The 18,966-nt window shown below is 50.2% G+C and overlaps 1 protein-coding gene across 2 annotated transcripts in view; it reads right to left on the bottom strand.

The window, feature by feature from the left end:
- SUFU (SUFU negative regulator of hedgehog signaling) overlaps positions 1–18,966 on the bottom strand; it is a 114,315-nt gene that overhangs the window by 20,761 nt on the left and 74,588 nt on the right. The window contains exons 4-8 of one of the 2 annotated variants that reach the window (XM_059398454.1): positions 16,403–16,545; positions 15,208–15,293; positions 14,868–14,940; positions 11,340–11,496; positions 9,390–9,501 (exon numbers count right to left, since the gene is read on the bottom strand). In XM_059398454.1, the coding sequence (XP_059254437.1) occupies positions 9,390–9,501; positions 11,340–11,496; positions 14,868–14,940; positions 15,208–15,293; positions 16,403–16,545 (571 nt within the window). The remainder of the gene's footprint in view (positions 1–9,389; positions 9,502–11,339; positions 11,497–14,867; positions 14,941–15,207; positions 15,294–16,402; positions 16,546–18,966) is intronic. The other variant, XM_059398456.1, reaches the window with a different exon arrangement.

Here is an 18,966-nt window from a genome sequence, read left to right as displayed (position 1 = left end):
AGCTAGGCAACCTGGTAACTATTTCTAAAAATAGATGAGAATGGTCTGGCAGGTCTGACTCTTCATGAATCCACACTGACTCTCAGGGCTCGCTGTTCCTCTTCAAAGAGCATTCAAGCCTACCTATTGAATAGTCTAGTCCAGAATTTTCCCTGAGAGTTGACACTATGCGCACTAGTTTGGAGAGTGAGAGATGCTTTTTGCATTTTGAAACTTCAGAGTGCTTTCAGTCTGCCAACACCTCTCTCTTACTCCCTTGAAGATTACGGACACAGCTTCATAAATCTCATTTGCCAATTCGCCCAGTGTTCTGGGGCACAAGACATATGGGCCAGGAAGCCTGAAATCACGGCTTCAGTCTTCTCATGGATGCCTAGATGACTCTAACTACTCTGATAACCATTCTTTTTGAAATGGAAGCATAACAAAACTTGGGTAAATCCTGCTTTCTCTCTGCCATTGATTAAAGTTACTCTGTCCAAACAATAGGGCCTACACTTCCTTCTTCTGGTTGTTTCAAACAGAAGTATAAAAAAATAAAGTCCTTTTTGCTAGTCATAGCACTTTTTTGCAAAAGACTCAGTTCTTCTTGAGTTTCAGCTTTTCTTGACACTGTTCCTTAATAATCTGTGCTGGTAATACATACTTCTCCTTCCATATTTTGTTCAAATTCTTCAAGAAATCTGAGTTATGTAAAGGATTCTCTACATACCTATCCTGGTCCCTGGAGGTATAACACATCGTTCTAGTTTCTAGGGGACTGGTCACAATATGTTGTTAAGAGGTGCCGGGCGCCTGGGTGGCTCAGTGTGTTAAGCCTCGGCCTTCTGCTCAGGTCATGATCTCAGGGTCCTGGGATTGAGGCCCGCATCGGGCTCTCTGCTCAGCAGGGAGCCTGCTTCCTCCTCTCTCTCTGCCTGCCTCTCTGCCTGCTTGTGATCTCTCTCTGTCAAATAAATAAATAAAATCTTTAAAAAAAAAGAGGTGCCTTTTACTGAATGCAGACTCTGGGCCCAGCTTCTCGGCTAAACCCTTTCAGTACTCTGCTTCCTTTCTTTCATTTTCGTGGCTACTCCTTCAAGAGGTATTACTTTCCCCATTTTATAGATGAAGAAACTGAAACTCAGAGACTTAAATAACTAGCCCAAAGTTACACAGTGAACGAATAAAGGACTGAGACGAAATCCCCAGGTCTTCCTGACGCCAAACTAAAACAACCACAATGTTTCTCCTTAAGAACCTCCCAACCCTCTGAGTGGGCTTTCCTTCTGGGGTTTCAAGGCTATGAAGACACACTGATTTTTTTTTTTTTTCCCCTGAATTCTTTTTTTTTTTTTTTTTTTAAGATTTTTATTTATTTATTTGACAGAGATCACAAGTAGGCAGAGAGGCAGGCAGAGAGAGAGGAGGAAGCAGGCTCCCCGCTGAGCAGAGAGCCCGATGCGGGACTTGATCCCAGGACCCTGAGATCATGACCCGAGCCAAAGGCAGCGGCCTAACCCACTGAGCCACCCAGGCGCCCTCCCCTGAATTCTTAAAAACAAAACAAAACAAAACAAAACAGAGGCTTCCTAGAAGTCAAGGCAGGACTTCCCAAAGGGTATTTGATGGAATTTTAATTTAAGGGAAGCTTCTAGAAAGGCAGATGGGGCAAGGGCTGGATGTAACACACTGTGTCTCAGATGAAAGACTAAAATGTTGGCATTTTGAGGACTGAGGAGGACAGGAGAGGCCAAACTAGCAGTTTCATTCTATGTGAGCCAGCACCTTCCAATCTTAGCCAAAGAACCACCTTTTCCCTTAACACCCAATGAAACCCCCTTAAAGCCTGCGGGGACCCTCCATCTGGAGATGACAGGGCACAGGGTTTTCCTTCCTGATCTCACTCTGCCCAAGGTGCTTTCTTCTAGCACCCTGCCACTTCCACTCCATGTCCAGTCTGCCTCCATGGCTGGATAAATGCCCCTTGTTGGCCCCTTTACCCCCAAACAGAAGCTCTCAGGAGGCCTGTCAGGTGGTTACAGCTGCTAATCCTCAGCTCCTCACTCAGTGCCAGGGCAGGGGAAGCATCTCTGCATGACCCGGGCGGCCTGCGTGCTAATTCTGTGATTTCCAGTCGGAGCTGGTTATTCTCTCCTTTCACTGGGTGGGCTGAGCTGTAACCGCTCCTACGACATCACTTCTTGGACTTTGATTAACAATTCTTTTTAAAGTTTAAAGAGTCACAGGGTCTTCTGACCCTGCTCTTCAGAGACAACCACTCTCATCTCTGTTAGTGGACTCTTTTGGTATTTTCTCCAGACTGACTGACTTCCTTCCTTCCTTCCTAAGATTTATTTGTCAGAGAGTGAGCGAGCACAAGCAGGGGGAGTGGCAGGCAGAGGGAGAAGCAGGCTCTCCATTGAGTAGGGGGCCCAATGTGGGGCTCAATCCTGGGACCTTGGGATCATGACCTGAACTGAAGGCAGACGCTTAACCCACTGAGCCACCCAGGTGCCCCTCCAGACTTCTAACACACTTCACTTCGACTACCCCATTTCCCCCTCTCTGGCTTCACCTACTGACTCCCTACAAAGGAATATGAGGTCTTAACTCGTGTCTGTCCCACCCACCCACCCTCCTCTTCCCAGGAGAATGGCATCCCAAGTTTGTCTGGATCAGCATCAAGTGTCTACACTATTGTATGAAACCAGTGCTATCTACAACTGAGGCATGTACTATACTATCATGTATACTTTCAGAAAATTATACTTTACTTTTCTGGCACAGTTTTCTATTTTCCTTGGGTTTAATAACAGTCTTGGATTTCTACGTGTTTATCCCTAATTCAATCCTAAACTAACTACCAATGGTCTACAGATTTCCCCCAAGATACTCAAATTCATCAGGGATTTATCAATTTTATCTTTTTCCAAGCCCTCCCTTCAGAGACCCGTCTGAACTGGCTGCCTTCTATTCTTGCTGCTTGCCACATCACCTGGTGATTCCCCTGACCCCTTTCCCATGCTGGACCCCATTTCCTGTCCCCTGCGTATCTTCCTCACTCACTCTGGTGGAGTATATCCTCCAACAGATTTCACCGTATTTGGGGACATGCTTTTCTTAGCCAAACAGTGCCCACGGACCTGCCACCCTCATGGGTTTCGAGGCAAACTGAAACACCAGCTCTCCTCTGTACAGTGGTGTGCAAACTTCCAGGGCCTACTTTCCAGTTATCCTTTCCTACGGATTGGCACGAAGCCCCTCCACATGTATCCTCTTTCACAGGCAGTCACCAGTGGTGGAGAGGGCTGGATCAAACAGTCCAAGGTTCGAATCCTGACCCTGACGCTTATTCCCAGCTTACTGACAGGAGGTAAGTCGTATCATCTGTCTAAGCCTCTGTGTTCTGATTTGTAAAATGGGGACAACAGCAGCTCACACCACAGAGCCCAGCATGTTGCAATCCTCAATAAAAACGGCCTGCTCAGCCGTGAGACCCTGTCTGGCCTAGGAGTCTTCCGAAAGTGGGAACAGTGAGGAGTGGTTTATGGGATGGCTTAGATGCACACCTAGGTAATTCAGGAATCGATCCGATCTAAATCTTTCCCTTTATTTCTTCTTTACCACCTGTCTATGTAACACATTCTATATTTACACTTCCCACTGCATAAGGTGACTTTTTACATATCCTAAAACACTCTCTCCTTCCAGTGTCAAGATAGATTCCTGATTTTCTAGCACTGTATGGTTTACAGTACACAGCCCTGTTCGCTCTGCCCACATTTTACAGACTGACAGAACTGTGTGCATGTTTCCTCACCACCTGGGGCTCTTTAGGTTGAAAAGCCTTCATTTTTCTATCTTAGCCCAAGGGTATTTATTGGTCATGTTCTATCAATGGCAGCAGGCATGGAGAGGAAAGGAGCTGGACCACCAAGACTCCTTTCAGCCACAGTCCCAGTCCTGTGACAGGGGTGACATCTGCACTGACCACACGACTTGGGGCCTCCTCCTTAGGGATGCCTGGGAGCAGGAACCAGGGCACCAGGGTTGGCAACTGCTCAACAGCAACCTGGGTTTGACCTGCTGAGCCAGCCCAACCTCTGGCTTCTGCCTCTTGGCTGGGAGATTATTCCTTTTGCTTTCAGATTGCTGACAAAAGCTCTGAACTTTGCAGAGAAAAAACCACTTGAAGGTCCCCCTTCGGGGCAGGATTGGGATGGGGTAGAGGTGTGGGATGGGGGTCAAGCCCCAGGTGCACAACTGCTCCTAAACACAAGGTTGTAACCTGGTAAACACCCACAAGCGAAGAATACATACAGTAATTTTGTTGATAGCGCCCTGAAGACGGGCTGTGAGGATGGACAGTGGGGCAGCACGTGGCCAGGGACAAGAGAAGGAGTGAAACTGGCAAGATGATGAGAGGGCGCCTTCGTCAACCAGAGGAGTTAACTCCGGCCCTAGCCCAGCCCTCTGCCTTGGGTGGGAGATGAGGAGGCCGGCTTTCCTGAGTGAGCCCACTCTCCCCAGAGCACTTGGCTTTCTGTTTTCTGAGACACTGAGTCATTTCCTCTCTCCAGTTCTCACCTTTGAGCCTTCCTTTTCCCTTCCCTGGAGAAGTGACTCACTGCTCAAGTGTTAGGTGACACTGAGGATCAAAGATGGGCGATAAAAACGCTTCTGACTGTGTGACTCTGAAGAAGGGGGCTGCCCTGTGGACTGAGGATTCAACACGCTGGCCATGAACCCTAAGGCTATGGTGTAAACCGTGGCCTCAGCTCCATCTCTCTGGGGAAGTGGAGCAGAGAAAGGAGTTCAAGCGGAAATGTACCTGTGCCCGGTTTACTGTGACGCGTCTCATTCTGCCATTTCCATTGTGTTCTCTGTGAGAAAGGCACCCAAAGGCAGGTGCTCAGTGGGACATGTATGAATCCTAGAGGCCTGGGCCCTTCCTCCTGTTAGCCCTGCGGGACCCGGCCGGGGCCCTGAGAGCACGACTATCTCCTTCTGGATCTTCTCTTCATGAAAACAATGTACTTCCCCAGCGTGGGAGTGGTGAGGGAAGCTGGTGTGACAGGTGCAGGCTCTGGGCTGGCCATGGCCTGATGCGCTAGAAACTTGGAGCAGGGTCACCCCTGATTGCCCTGTGTGCGAGCCGTGAGTGCCAGCGGCCCAGCTGTCTTCCCAGATGGAAACTCACCTCCCTTCACTCAGTTCACTGAGTGCAATCTAGATATTTTCTTCCTCTAATTAAGAAGGGCCTCACAGGGTGAGTGAAAGAAAACACAGGTTTCTCTAAAGGATGACTCCCTGGCTAGGTTATAAGCTATTCAAGATGGGAGCAGAGGCAGCAAAGTCACCCCATCCAAAAGGCAAACAGATGGGAGCAGAGACACTCCTAAAAGTGGAGAGAAATATATGTGCAAGCATGTGTGTGTGTTGGGGGGGGTGGTTATGCAGTAGAGAAAGTCACAACCAGGGAATTCAAACTATAAAACCTTAATTCTTCAGGAAATTAAGGCAAAAAGGCAAAAAACAAAACAAAACAAAGAAACAAACAAACAAACAAACAAAAAAAACGCCTTAAAAGCTGCTGGCATGATTCCCATGAAGACTGAGAAACTTGGCTCAGAAATGATGGTTAGTTTGCTTTTTAAAGGTGTCTCAACTCCAAAGCACTTTTCTCACAGTTGGGGACCTTACCCTGCCAACACGCCTGCGCACACGCACTCACGAGCGCTGCCCCTCTCTGGGAGGCTGTGTGGCCCAGAGACCTTCGTAAAAGTCCTCCAGCCTCAGGCAGGGAGACCCCGGCAGAGTGAGAAGGAAGGCCTGGATCACTGCCTCAGGTCCCCTGCTTCGGAGCAGAAGCTGATGGAAATGCAAAATCCCCACCCAATATACCTGACCACAGGCATCCCCCAAGTCCCAAAGCCAAAGTCTGTAGAACAGTCCAGTTGACATCAGACAGAGAAGATGTCCGGGGCCTTTCCCTTCTCAGGTCCCTACCGATGTTGGCAGGCACAGTCTCAAGCCAGGCTGTCCTCAGTGACAGAAAGGAGTGGCTTCCCATACTTCCCAAACTCACCTGGGCAGGCAGTGGGAAGGGAGGTGCCAGCAAGCTGAAGGAGGCTTTTCTCAATGGATCATCTTGGGAAAAGCCAGATAAAAATTTCATGGCTGGAATGCAAGGGTTGTGAAACTCTGAAAGAAGCCCCCAAAAGGGCCAAGGACTCTCCTTCTGGGAAGGCAGTGGGAGGAGGACTAGCGAGGGCAAGTGGAGAGGAGCGGGTTACCCAGAGGGGCCTGCCTTTCTGGGAAGCAGGAAGTGAGGCCTCAAGAAAGAAAGAAAGAAAGAAATCCCCTAGCCCTGACGTGGGGACAGAAATAGGGTTGTTTTGTTTCTGAACATGAAGAAAACAAGGCTTTGTGTCAGAAAGGAATTCTGGTATAAATGAGCCAATTATGATACAGCTCGTTATCTCTGGGATTTGGAAGCACCAACGCTGACCCCATGTCTTCCCTAGAGTTAAGTCTGCATCGTAAGCTTCTACCATGGGGCTTAGTCTTGTTTTCAGTGTCACGTGAAAGGTTCCTATTCCTACACCAACTGGAGGGATGAGGTCCACCAATGAGATCACTACCACCTCAGAGACATAGCCTTGTGTGTCCCTCATGGGGTCCCTGAGAATGGGGTAAGAAAGGTCACACTAGGTAAGACTGGCCTCTCTATACTTCAGTCTCCTCATCTGTAAAAGGGGACAGTAAGATTATCTACTTCCCAGAGTGATTGTGAGAATGAATGAAGGTCATGCGGTGTAAAGCACTTGGAATGTTACTTGGCACATGGTCGTCACCATGTAAGTGTTAGCTACTAGCGGGTTATGAAAACAGCAAGTGCTTGACCCCTGCCCCTGGCCCCTGCAAGTAGGCCACAGCCCAGCTGCTAATGCCCCAGCCCCATCGGCCCTTCCGAACCACAGCTTCCTCAGACCATTCCCAGAGCCATGTGGAACCAGCGTGCCCCAGCCGAGAAAGCCTGACTGAAGGAAGCTCAGATGCACACACAGGAAGGCCCAGGCTGGCTGCTCCCCCACAGGGAGAGGAACAAACATTGGTGCCAGCACATTTGGGGTTGGCTTTCTCAGTCGCAGTCCATGTGGTTTATCTGAAACGGGGTCAGGTCCCAGAGTGGGCAGCACAGATATTACAATCGTGCTTGCTGATCTAAACGGAGTCTGTCATCATCGATCATGAGATAACCTCAAGCTAGAGCCGTGAGACACTTTGTGGGGTGTGCTGGAAAAGGATCTTGGCAAAGCAAGAGGAACCACTTCTCAACCAATGGCTAACAAATTGATAACTAGCTCTGAGAACCTCAGAGAGACATTCTGATTCCCTCCGGACTGCAGATTCAGCACTGTGGGTACCTGACTGGTCACTGGAGCTGCAGGAAGTGACCTATTTGTAGCTCATCTATTTGTAGCTCAGTCACCTCAGGCCAAAGGTGGAGGCTGTAGCTCTTACCTGGTGTCTACAGACAGCCCTCGGACCAGACCCAGCGCCCCTCTCACCGTCAGGGCTGGGCTGAGTCTGGGCTGTACATATGCATCCAGAAGCCTGAGCCCTGAGGCCCCTTCCCCCTCAAGTGCAGCAGCTGAACGCCTGCCTGGGATGAAGAGTGAGATCTCAAGCCTGCTCCACATATACAGGAGCAGCCAGTGGGGTGTGTCTCTGCAGGAGCCCCTGCCCTTCTGCCTGGAAACCTGGACCTCCCAGAGGTGACAGGGCCATCTGAACTGAGACCGTTTACAAGTCATAGGTGATAGACTGGAGCCTTTAAGCCTTCAAGTACCTCCCAGATTCCCCACCAGTGCCAAAGGGGCCTAGAGGGTGAAGCCAAGCTCAGGGCATGGGAAGGAGCATGGCCCCAGGACAGGGTCCAGAGTCCCAGGTGGAGAGCTTCCAGATGCCCCACGCCTCAGCCTGGCCATCTGCTGCTGCAGAGGAAGATCATGGTGCCTCACGCCAGCTACTTCAAAGCAGATGGCTGGAGAAACCCACTGGCTGGAGTTGAAAGCTGCTCAGACATGGCAGTGGAGGCTTCTCCGGTCTCTTGCCAAGATGCTCAACTTGCATCACTTCTGGACGCCAAACTCCAGGTGAGCCATCTTGGGCATCCAGAGTAACTCTCCCTCCCCCACAGTCTGCTCCCAGGTTATAGCCTTGACTTTAGCTAGCCAGGCCTCCCCTGTTCCAGCCCTGTCAGCTCCTTCTCCTGCTTGAAAATTCTAGGGCAACTTTAAGGTCCGTCTCCATCTCATGTTCTTCCTCCTCCAAGAAGCCCTCCCTAACTATTCCAGATCATCCTGACTTGTCTTTTCTGTAGACTGTTAGATCACAACCACTTCTGGGGGTTGTGGATGAGCAGCTGAAGCTAGAATTCAAAGACATGGCTATTCCCAATGAAATGCATCTACAGCTCCACTCACACCAATTTCAGTTCCTGCACCTCCAAAGGAAGAGCCGGTATCCTGGATGGCCCCCTGGGCCCTGAGCTCGCCACACAGCAAGAGTGTAGTAAAGACTTCTCAGAAGAAGGACAGATCACCCTGCTCTTGCAGGAGTGCTGTGCTTCCTTCTGAGCCCAGGGCACAGCAACTTCCTCCCTGGCAGGCAAGGTTTCTGCTCTGGGCTGCCAGCTCCCAGGCATCCCCTGCCAGCAGCTATTCCCTACAGCTTCCCTGATTCAAAGGGCAGAAGGGGGTGCCCAGCTCCAGCCCTGCCTACCATTCATCCCCTATCAGAGGAAGAGAGGTCAGCAGGAAGAGGACCTGACCGCTGGAGGTAGCCACAGTCGCTCCCAAAGGGCTACAGGGGCCCCTAGATGGGCAGCAGAGGCCTGTAAAGGACTTCCCTTCCCTTCTCTGGGCCCCATGGAAGGAAGGCAGGAAAAAGGGCCTCAGCAGCAGGCATCCACTTTGGGGCTGGCCAGACAGGGAGGCCCCTGGGGCCGCAGCTATCAGCCGGAGACCAGGCTCCAGGAAGGAAGGAAGGGCAACTCTGGCCGAGGCCGAGATAAGGAGGGGAGTCATGCTCAGCACAATGGGCTCCCTCAAGGCTGGGATTTTGCCCCAACTTGGCCTCCTGTCTGCTCACACAGCGCGTGTAAATATTTACTGATGTTTATATTCCTGGGCCGCTGGGTCCCCTCTGAGGCCCTTCCTATGACCCACAGGTCTGTGTGCCCCAGAGACCCTGGGTCCATCCAGCAAGGGCTATTGGCATTGTTCTCTCATGCAATCTCCAGGAAGAGACACTTCAGGACAAAACTGCCTCCCTTGTACCAGCCCGGGAATGCTGCTCTCAGGTAGCTCTACGAATCCCCTCTGTGACCAGGTACTTACGGGGCCCGGTCGTGGGTGAAGCCATTCTGCCGTTGAGGGTTGATTGGCGGAAGGACAGGTTTGCTGTTGATCTCAAGTCCTCTCCTCAGGGTCTCCCGGATCTGTTCCGTGTCTGCAACAACACCACTAAGTTGCCCGATGGCCCTTTGGGCTCCTAACATCCCTCAACCCTGTGCTTGGAACCGGGCTCTGCACTCATGGCCCGTGAACCCACTCTAGACGTCAGCCTTGAGAGCTACGTGAGAGCACTGTGAGGACACAGGCCAGATGAGGCAACCGTGCTCTCAAGGAATTTCTGGTTTGAAGAGCTCCACTCTTGCAGAAGGGGGTGGCCTCTGGACTTCAGAAGGGCACCTTCCAACATAGGGCTCTTCACTGTCCTTCCCCTTCCTGTTGCATAGGCCCCAGACTGACCCTTAACATAGCTCCAGACAGTGACTAACAAGGTCTTTGCCACTGCCCAAGCCCACCTGGGGATTCTGCCCACCGCGATGGATGCCACTAAGGCTGTAAGTGCTCCGCCATGAATGAACTCTTATGCATTTTTTGGACTCTGTGTGGTTGGATGATACCCTGCCACCCTTCTCCTTGGGTGGGCCAGTGGGGGATGATCTCATCAGAGGTCCCAGGGAACCCTGGTGTCTACAAACAGCCCATTTTGGTCGCAGGGAACCCTGATTGTCCATGGGTCTGCCAAGGGCCAAGAGGGTGAGAGAGGAATCTCTAGGTGGGACTTTTGCAAGGTGCTTTGTTGAACTTTGGGGTGAAGGTCACTATTCTGGTCCATTATAGAGATTTTTGGTCCAAGATTTACCTATACAAACAGCAAACACATCCCAAAAAGCAAATTAATGCTGGTTGCTCAAAGGATGGGCTTAGAGTGGACTACAGAAGCGATAATACTAACTTTTCTAACTGTCTGACTTGTTACAGTGATACGGCTTACTTCATTAATTTCTGAAAAAATTAGCCAATAATGGCTGAAATTTTGGATAAGACTATGCGTCCTTCCTTAAATTATCTTTCTCGTCAAAAGCAACTAAATGATTTTAATGACTGTATGCTTTCTCTCGGACCCTCCCATGGGCTTATTAGCACACTATCAGAACAAGCAGGAAGGCAAAAGGGGGTTGATATTTGCACGAGGAGCTTAAGTTGTCCTTTAGGCAAAGAGTATAGCTCCCGTAGGTGCTATCCCATGTGCAGGCATTTTGTTCAGCACTGTAGGAAGGTGGGAGGAACTAGACAAAGAAAGCAGAAAAACAAGCTGTCAATATACATATAGGTAAATGGCTGCTTTCCTTTTGGAGTTGGGTAGGGATGCCCTTTGCTAAGAATCATAGCTGTTTCTACAACCAAGACCACCTTGGTGAGCTACCGGCAGGAGAGCCACATCCTTCTTCCCCAAGGCCCCGTGCAGAAGGCAGTGGGTATAGGGTGCCCAGCACATGGCCCCTCACATTGTATCTGTAGGACAGGGAGGCAGGGAAGTTTGTGTGCTCGTCCCACACTCAAGCCTCTTTCAGCTAAGGCCTGGGAGGGCCTGAGGCCAGTGATTCTTGGGTCTGGCATGGCTTTCAGGCCAGAGCTGGGCCCTGTTTCAATTCTGTGGGTAGCCGATGCTTGTTCTTTCAGTCTTGGGTGGACTATGGCCTTTTCCTGTAACTGTTCTATGGCTTCCACTCACCTCCATGACCTCAGATTGTAAGGGGACAAATCTAAAATACAATGCTCACTGCTGGCGGTGCATCTGAAATACACACAGGAAACACAAGAGAAATGGGCCAATAGAGCTCCCGTCGTGCCATGCTGCTGGAAGATCTCTCCTGCTGTTTCAGTCCTGCCAGAAAGGAACTACTGAATGGGCTGCCGATGCTATAGCCACATCGCAGAGAGCCTGAAAACCGGGCCTGGAGACAGGGGAAGGGAGGGCTGGGCGGTCGCAGCTACCCTTGCCAGAGAGCCGCCGTGGCTGTGTGCCGATACAGATGCTCCGGCTGTCCTCGTCGTCCTCAGGGGGCCGGCTCAGGTCATCCCAGGCACACTTGGCGCTGACACCGCTCAGGTTGGAGCCATCCGTCTCGATGCCTTTGTCAACTCTCTCCTGCTTGGAAAGAATCAAAGAGCCAGAGTTCCTTCAGCGAACCAGTGGCCCAAGGTCACCACCACCTTTCCGGTATTCACTGAGTTCTTGTAGGTGCTGAGCATGGAACAGGTGCTGGAAGAGCAGGATGTCTGATCTTGTTCTGCCCTGGTTGCTAACCCATGATGGTCTCTGCCAGCCACTGACTCCTCTGAGGGAACCAGGGATCAGGGGAAGCCAGGAAGCATGAAAATCCCAAGGAAAGCTCATCTTCTACCTGGACCTTCCAGTAAAACCACCAGCATACCTGTTTCAGGGTCCTAACTCTGGCCACCCCATGCTGGCCCATGGAGCTGATGTGGCACTACAGCCCTGAGGAAAGGCACAATCCTTCCTCTACTCCCTGTCATGCAGGAAGAACCCCCCAGTTACTGCCACAGGGTGGAAGCCACCCACAGGCAGGAGAGGCCAGGACTGGGCCCAACTCCTCAGACCTCACACAGCAGTTCCCTCTTCTAACAGCAGAGGGTGTGGTCACCCAGAAAAGCACAGCCAGAGAGCAGCAGCAGGGCAGGACTTCCCCTAGCTGCATCACTAACTTGTTTGGCAAAGGACTCTGGATGGAGTTTCTTTTCCATTTCTTAGACTGAGATGGGGGCCTGGAGGGCAGTGGCCATCTGCAGACCCCATCAGAGGCCCTGCCTTTGTGTAGGCCTTGGCACTGTGGAGTCCCAACATGCTCCAAATGGCCTCAAGGAAGAGCTGTACCCAAACATCCCTGGGATTTCTGGTAAAACATAGTTCTGTGATGCTGGGCGTTGGATTAAAGGTCATCTGGAAGGCTCTAGCAACGCTGCTTATAAACAGCCATGTGGGCCAAATAAAGCTCGTGAGTTGAAAGCACCTCAGTGAGAATCTGTAGCTCCCTCTCTGCCTGACCCTCCCGCTGGGGCCTCCACAGGCACCACACGGGCCTGAAGCTCAGCCAGGAAGCCTATCTGTGGGAACAAGAGGGAAGGTCCTTATTTCTTCGGACCAGTCAGCAGATGGCCCTGCCCTGATGCCTCCTTTCCAAGAGTCATACTTTCCTCCTTTCCAGAGCTATAATCAGCCTGGGCAAAGATGGGATCCATATTTTTTTTTTTTTTAAGATTTTATTTTAAAAAAAATCTCTACACCCAATGTGGGGCTCTAACTTAAAACTCCAAGATCAAGAGTCCCATGCTCTACTGACTGAGCCAGCCAAGTGCCCCAAAGCTGGGGATCCTGAGCAGAGACAGGGAAAGGCTGACTGACAGGAGCAGCTCTGTGCTCCAGGCAGGAGTGGGCGGGCCTTGCTCTGCTCAGGGTAGAGTCTGAACTTTTACCCTATCCACTGGCTGCCCTGAGGCCCCCACCTAAGCAAAGAGCTGAGGATGCCCCTTGACTCAACTAGTTCACCCCATTTATTTTATAAGTAAAAAAGAAAGAGTTAGGCCCCAGAGATGTTAAGGGACTTTTTAAAGCACACAGCTCGCTAGCAGCGGAGCTCAGAACAAAGGAAAAGAAGACAGCTCTACAATGAACCGCCTGCAAGCAGGCCCCAGACAGCTACAGATGAGCACTGAGGAGTTCCCACTTGGTGCACAGGGTCACCAGGAAAAAAAAACAACAACTGGGCTTTCTCACCGATGTCCCCTTGCTTATTTTTTTTTTAATTTTAATTTTTTTATTTTTAAGTAAACTCTAGGCCCAACATGGCACATGAACTTATGATCCCTGAAATCAAGAGTCAAATGCCCCACCTAATGAGCCAGCCCCTTCCCCCCACCACTTGTTTTTAAAGACCACTGGTTTCTGGATCCTGCTGGCTGGTCTCAGCAGAGCCCAAAGACTCGGATGGAGAACTGTTCTTGGCATGCAAAGGATGGGCTGCTTACCCTACCAGCCAAATGACCAAGTTCTTTCTTAGTGCTTGGCACTTATGACCAGGGCTAACCAACAGCCCACGGTCCCCCATGCTGGATCCCAGTGTAGCTGCAGAACAAGGACATGGGGAAACATAGCCTTCATGGTTCCTGGTTTTTGCATAAGCAGAAGCTATAGAGAAACCAACTTTAATGTAGAGGTAACAGAGGATCCTGGCAGCAATTTGAAAACTTCAGTGTTAAAGGCACTAGGAAAATAGAGGAGCATCATGTGTGAATGAGTAGGGCTTCTGCCCCAGAACTCAACAGGTCTATAGTAAAGAACCCCCAGGGACTGCTGGCTGTATGTCTGCCTGCTACCTTTCCCTTGCCACCTTGCATCCCTCCTGGAGGACATGGAGCTCCTGGCGGCTGCCCACAGCCTGCCAGATTTTGAGAGACATGACAGGTTCAGAGATGGCAATGGCCTACAACTGGTCGGGGGAAGTAGAAGGAAGTGCATACATGCCAGGAACGTTCTTAGCCGTCTACTGCCCTCTTTCATGAGTGGCCCATTAGGAAGATATGCTCTAGTGGCTTTCAAAATTAACTTGCATGCAAAGCATGTTTCTTCTAAGAAATCAAAGATGTCCCTGCACAGCTGGGCCACAGTGAGTGGGCAACTGCAGGCCTGCCTGTATACAGACTTCCTTTATATATCTAGGAATGCCATCCTGCCCAGGAGGGGAGCCAGGAGTTCTGATGGCCCAAGCTGAAGCTGTATCGAAAAGGGGTGTGTGATCACTTGGCCAATCACAACCAACTACGGCTGGGGCATGGGGTCAGGATCACCCATCCTGGGTGTTACAGGGTGCTGGCAGTAGGGAGGTGGCTCCCTGAAGGAAGGTCTATGTTTTTTGAAGAAGGGGGAAATGGGAGGATGAATACTGGACATGCCGTATCGATGTTCTATAGTGAAAAGCTGGTGATCTTACTTTAAGTCAGGTTTATTGATGTATGACTTGCATACAGTAAAATTCATCCTTTTACTCCCACCCTTTTTTTATTTTATTTTTTTTTTTTATTGGTACAAACAATTTCCAGTTTGCTTCTTTGATGTAGTTCCATTATCTCGAGAACTGCTCTTATATTTTAAAGTGTCAGAGTAAGCACGGATCCTCATTTTTTTATGATTCCAAACAAGCTATGACTGTAGTATCATCCCAAACAATCTCAGTATTATACATTTCCATCTCTTTGTAATATCAAAGTAAATTTAACCCCACCCCTTTTAAATCCCAAAAACCATGTGTCTGAGGCAAGCTTTCCTGGCCTGAGCTTTCTGCTCCCTACGTGCTCTGCAGAATTCAGGAGATAAGTTCCAAATCATGCTAGAGTTCTGATCATTCACAAATAAAGCTCCTCCGTTTTCCCAGCATGAAAGCCAGTATTATTTGGAAGAGGCCTAGGCATAGTGTGCTAGAAAGGTTTTCCTCACTCAAGACATACTTGCAGGTGTGGATCGATCTCAAATATGGTCTCTCCCCTCCGCATGTCAGTTATCAGCCAGGGGCCGCCAGCGCTGTGGACAAGGAAAGGGGACAGGATGGTAACTGAGAGTCTGGGGCTGATGGGCTGGGCGTTCAGACTTCCCTGTGCAGGCCCAGAACACAGGAGAGCAGTTCGAAGTCAGGGACTGTCAGGGAGTGAATCATCAGGAGTCCCTGATGTGAAAAACCAGTGCCTGAAAAACAATGTAAAGGGAAGCCCACATGTAGGGATAAGGAGGGACTCCCACCCCCAGGCCCAGGAAGCCAGGCCCTACCTCACAGGGCAGGCGTGTACTCACACGGGCACCGTCCGCAGCAGCTCCAAGATGCCCTGTCCGTTCCACTGCTGGGCTGCGTGGAGCTCCTCGGTGCAGACGCCAACAATCTGAGACCCAGGGACAAGATGTCATTGCGTGTTAATAGCCATTCCTTCCACCCATCGAGGTGGCTCTTTTAGGGTCAACTCAAGTCAGGGGACCACAGGCAGGATCTAGGGTCAGGGGCTTGTCTGTCCAAAATGGGATGGTTTCCTTAGGAGGTGTAGGAGTCCAAGACAGGGCACTGAGGGCTGACCCTTGTCCTACTACAGTGGGTCAGGTGTCTGGGTGACACAATGACTAGCTCCGTACTGTAGAGGTGAACATCAGAATGGATCCTCAGGGGGCGCCTGGGTGGCTCAGTGGGTTAAAGCCTCTGCCTTCGGCTCAGGTCATGATCCCAGGGTCCTGGGATCGAGCTCGGGCTCTCTGCTCAGCAGGGAGTCTGCTTCCTCCTCTCCCTCTGCCTGCTTCTCTGCCTACTTGTGATCTCTGTCTGTCAAATAAATAAATAAAATCTTTAAAAAGAAAAGAAAAGAAAAGAAAAGAATGGATCCTCAGCCCCCATCTCTGGAGCAAGGGTAGGTTTAGGGAGATGTTCTGGCCTAAGTTAGGATCACAGGGAATGTAAACACAGGAGATTCTGAGGCCCTTCAAGCTTCGAACCACAACCAAAGGGCCCCAGCGGTTTGCAGAAAAGTTCTTTCTTTCCTCAGAGGCGGGGCCTTTGTGTAAACCTCAAGGGGAAACAAGCGAACCTTCACACAGACCCAGCCTGATCACAAACCCAGCTGCAGCGGGGGTGGGCGGTGGCCGCGCACTCTCCCCCTGGGCAAGGGGAAGGCGGCCGAAAGCTGTCTTCCTGCTGGGTGGTCCCGTGCCTGCGGCTGTCTGGGTCTTCATCAGCTCACCAAAATACCTGCCTTGTTAGCCCTAGCCGCTCAACTACAGTCATCCAAACCCCGGCCCCCAACCCGGGGCCCTTTCCCTTTCCTCCTTCCCCCGTTGCAGCAGGCTAAACAAGACCATCCGAATCTCATGAGCCAGCCCAGGGGAAGAGAAAAATGCAAGAAGACAAGGAAATCTGTTGCCTTCATACTCCCTACCCAGGCCCTCCTGTACTACAAAGGCTTTTCCCCCAGGGAAGGCTCGAGCCCCTGTCCAACCCCAGCCTCACCTGGAGGAATGTAACTACCCCAAAGGGTGTCTGCACAGGTTGCATCTGTGGGTCCTCCGTCAGCAGCATGTGCTGAATCCTCGACTCGCTGTTATCCAAAGGGCTGTGCCAAGACACGTGGTCCCCGCTGCAGAAGGTGTTCTCTGCGGGACAGACATGAGTGTTGGAGGCCTTGCTTCCAGCAGAGAAGCCCAGGCTGGGAAGTACCCCCATCTTCCAGAGGAAGCATCTGCTCATACGGGAGGAGAGATTGTGGCTATTTCCCCCCAAACCAAACATGTTCCTGCTTGCCAATTCTGCCAGCCTTCAATAGAAAAGGACAGGCTGCTACTGTGGCTGCTCACTCGGCCTGGCACATCCAAAGACTTATTTGGTGTTGAGGAGCCATGATCAGGTCTGCCAGGAAAGAACAAGGTGCTTCCATGTGGGGTCACGTGGCCAGAAATCCTCAGGGAGGCTGGGAGTCAGTGAAAGCACTTCACCTGGGAAAGCACAGCCCTGGTCCCAGTCCTTTCCTGTGCTGGTGGAAGTGTTTCTGAAAGGAACCACCTGTGGAGGGCTCTTGAGCTTGGCCATTGGTTTCTCACAGGTAGACAGGTGGAGGGATTCCTGAGGAACACTGGAAGCTTCAACTACATGGAGGTACGGACGGTGCCCCACACACCTCTGCCCAGATGGACAGTCTGGAGGGGCGGGCGTTTCCATGAAATCACAGGACAGGGTGCCTGGCCTGACCAAGGGAAACATGCAAACGCAGCCAGCTCAGAGCCTCACCACTGTGCTTTGCAGAGGCTCAGCACTTCAAAAACACTGCTGAGGACAGCACAGCCACAAGGAAGAAAACACCCATGGGGTATGAAGTTCCCCCTACCCCTGACTCTTCTGTTCGGTACCCTTCCAAAGGTACTCTGCATTTACCAGCCTGTGTGCATCTACAGGGTCCCTCCTCCTTGTTTTCCTAACAAAATGGCAGCACACTGCTTTGCACATTTTAAATTTTTTAAAAAGATTTTTATTTATTTATTTGACAGACAGAGATCACAAGTAGGCAGAGAAGGTAGAGAGAGAGGAGGAAGCAGGCTCCCTGCTGAGCTGAGAGCCCGATGGACAGCTCGATCCCAGGACTCTGGGATCATGACCTGGGCCGAAGGCAGAGGCTTTAACCCACTGAGCCACCCAGGTGTCCCTACATTTTTAATTCTTTTTTAAGATTTTATTTGTCAGAGAGAGAAAGAGAGCATACGCAAGCTGGCTCCCCAGCCCCAAATAAGTCTTTGGATGTGCCAGGCCGAGTGAGCAGCCACAGTAGCAGCCTGTCCTTTTCTATCGAAGGCCGGCAGAATTGGCAAGCAGGAACACGTTTGGTTTGGGGTGGGGTGGGGGGTGGCAGAGGGAGAAGCAGGCTCCCCATTGAGCATGGGGCCCGATGCCGGATTCAGTCCCAGGACCCTGAGATCATGACCTGAGCCAAAACCAAGAGCTGGACGCTCAAATGACTGCACCTCCCAAGCACCTGCTACCTCATTCTTTAAATAGCTGTATGGTGGTTCATCGTGGTCTATCACTTATGATCTGGGATTCTCAACAGCTGGGGACTCTTCACTTTTGATCAATATTTAAGGCAAGGCAGAACATGAAAACACACACACACACACACACACGCACCCCAGCCCAAAGCCTCCCAGGGAGGCCTGAGAGAGCTTGTGTTCTCCCTTGTCTTGGTCTGAATACTAACTCTCTTCCAGTGTCAGGTGTGGGTAGACCAACTACTTTTTCCATCTTTTTGGTCCTAACTTCAAAAGCATTCATTCATGAGGGTGAAGGAAGACTACTTCCTCTAGGAGACATGGGGAGATAAAGGGAGAGAAGGCACAGCTCTAGCCATAGCCAATTAGAAACCTTCAAATTTCCCAATTCCTGCTGTGCTCACTCTTCCCAGATTCCTTCTCCTTTTCCAGAAATATGTGTTTATAAGTAGCTTGCATGATCTACAAGTTAGAAACAAAGCAACATGTAAAATGATTGAATTAGTAGTTCAAAAGCTTACCCCATAATAAGCTCACCCCTGATGGCTTCGCTGGTAAATTCTACCAAACATTTAAAGAACTAATACCAATTCATCACAAATTTTTCAAAAAAATAAAAGAGATAACACTTGCCAATTCTTTCTATAAAACCAATATTAATTACCCTGATACCAAAGCCAGACAAAGGCATTACAAGAAAAGAAAGCCAGAGACCATTATCCCTAATTCATAGACACAAAAATCCTCAGTAAACAGTAGCAAACTGACATATAAACAACACATATATACATATATGTTGACATATAAACAACTGACATATAAACAAACAACATATAAAAAGAGGTTATACATAATGACCAAGTGGGATTTAAGAAATACAAGGTTGATGTAACCTAAGGAAACCAATGTAATGTATCAACAGAATGAAGATTTTAAAAAAAACCCCACATGATCATCTCAATAGACATAGAAAAGTATTTGCAAAATCTAATACTCTTTTATGATAAAAACACTCAAACTAGGAAGAGATATGAACTT

Source organism: Mustela nigripes, chromosome 4, assembly GCF_022355385.1.
Source record: "Mustela nigripes isolate SB6536 chromosome 4, MUSNIG.SB6536, whole genome shotgun sequence".
NCBI classification, from domain to species: Eukaryota; Metazoa; Chordata; class Mammalia; order Carnivora; family Mustelidae; genus Mustela; species Mustela nigripes.
The sequence above is the reverse complement of the archived record's forward strand: the minus strand, read 5'-3'. Positions and strand labels throughout refer to the sequence as shown.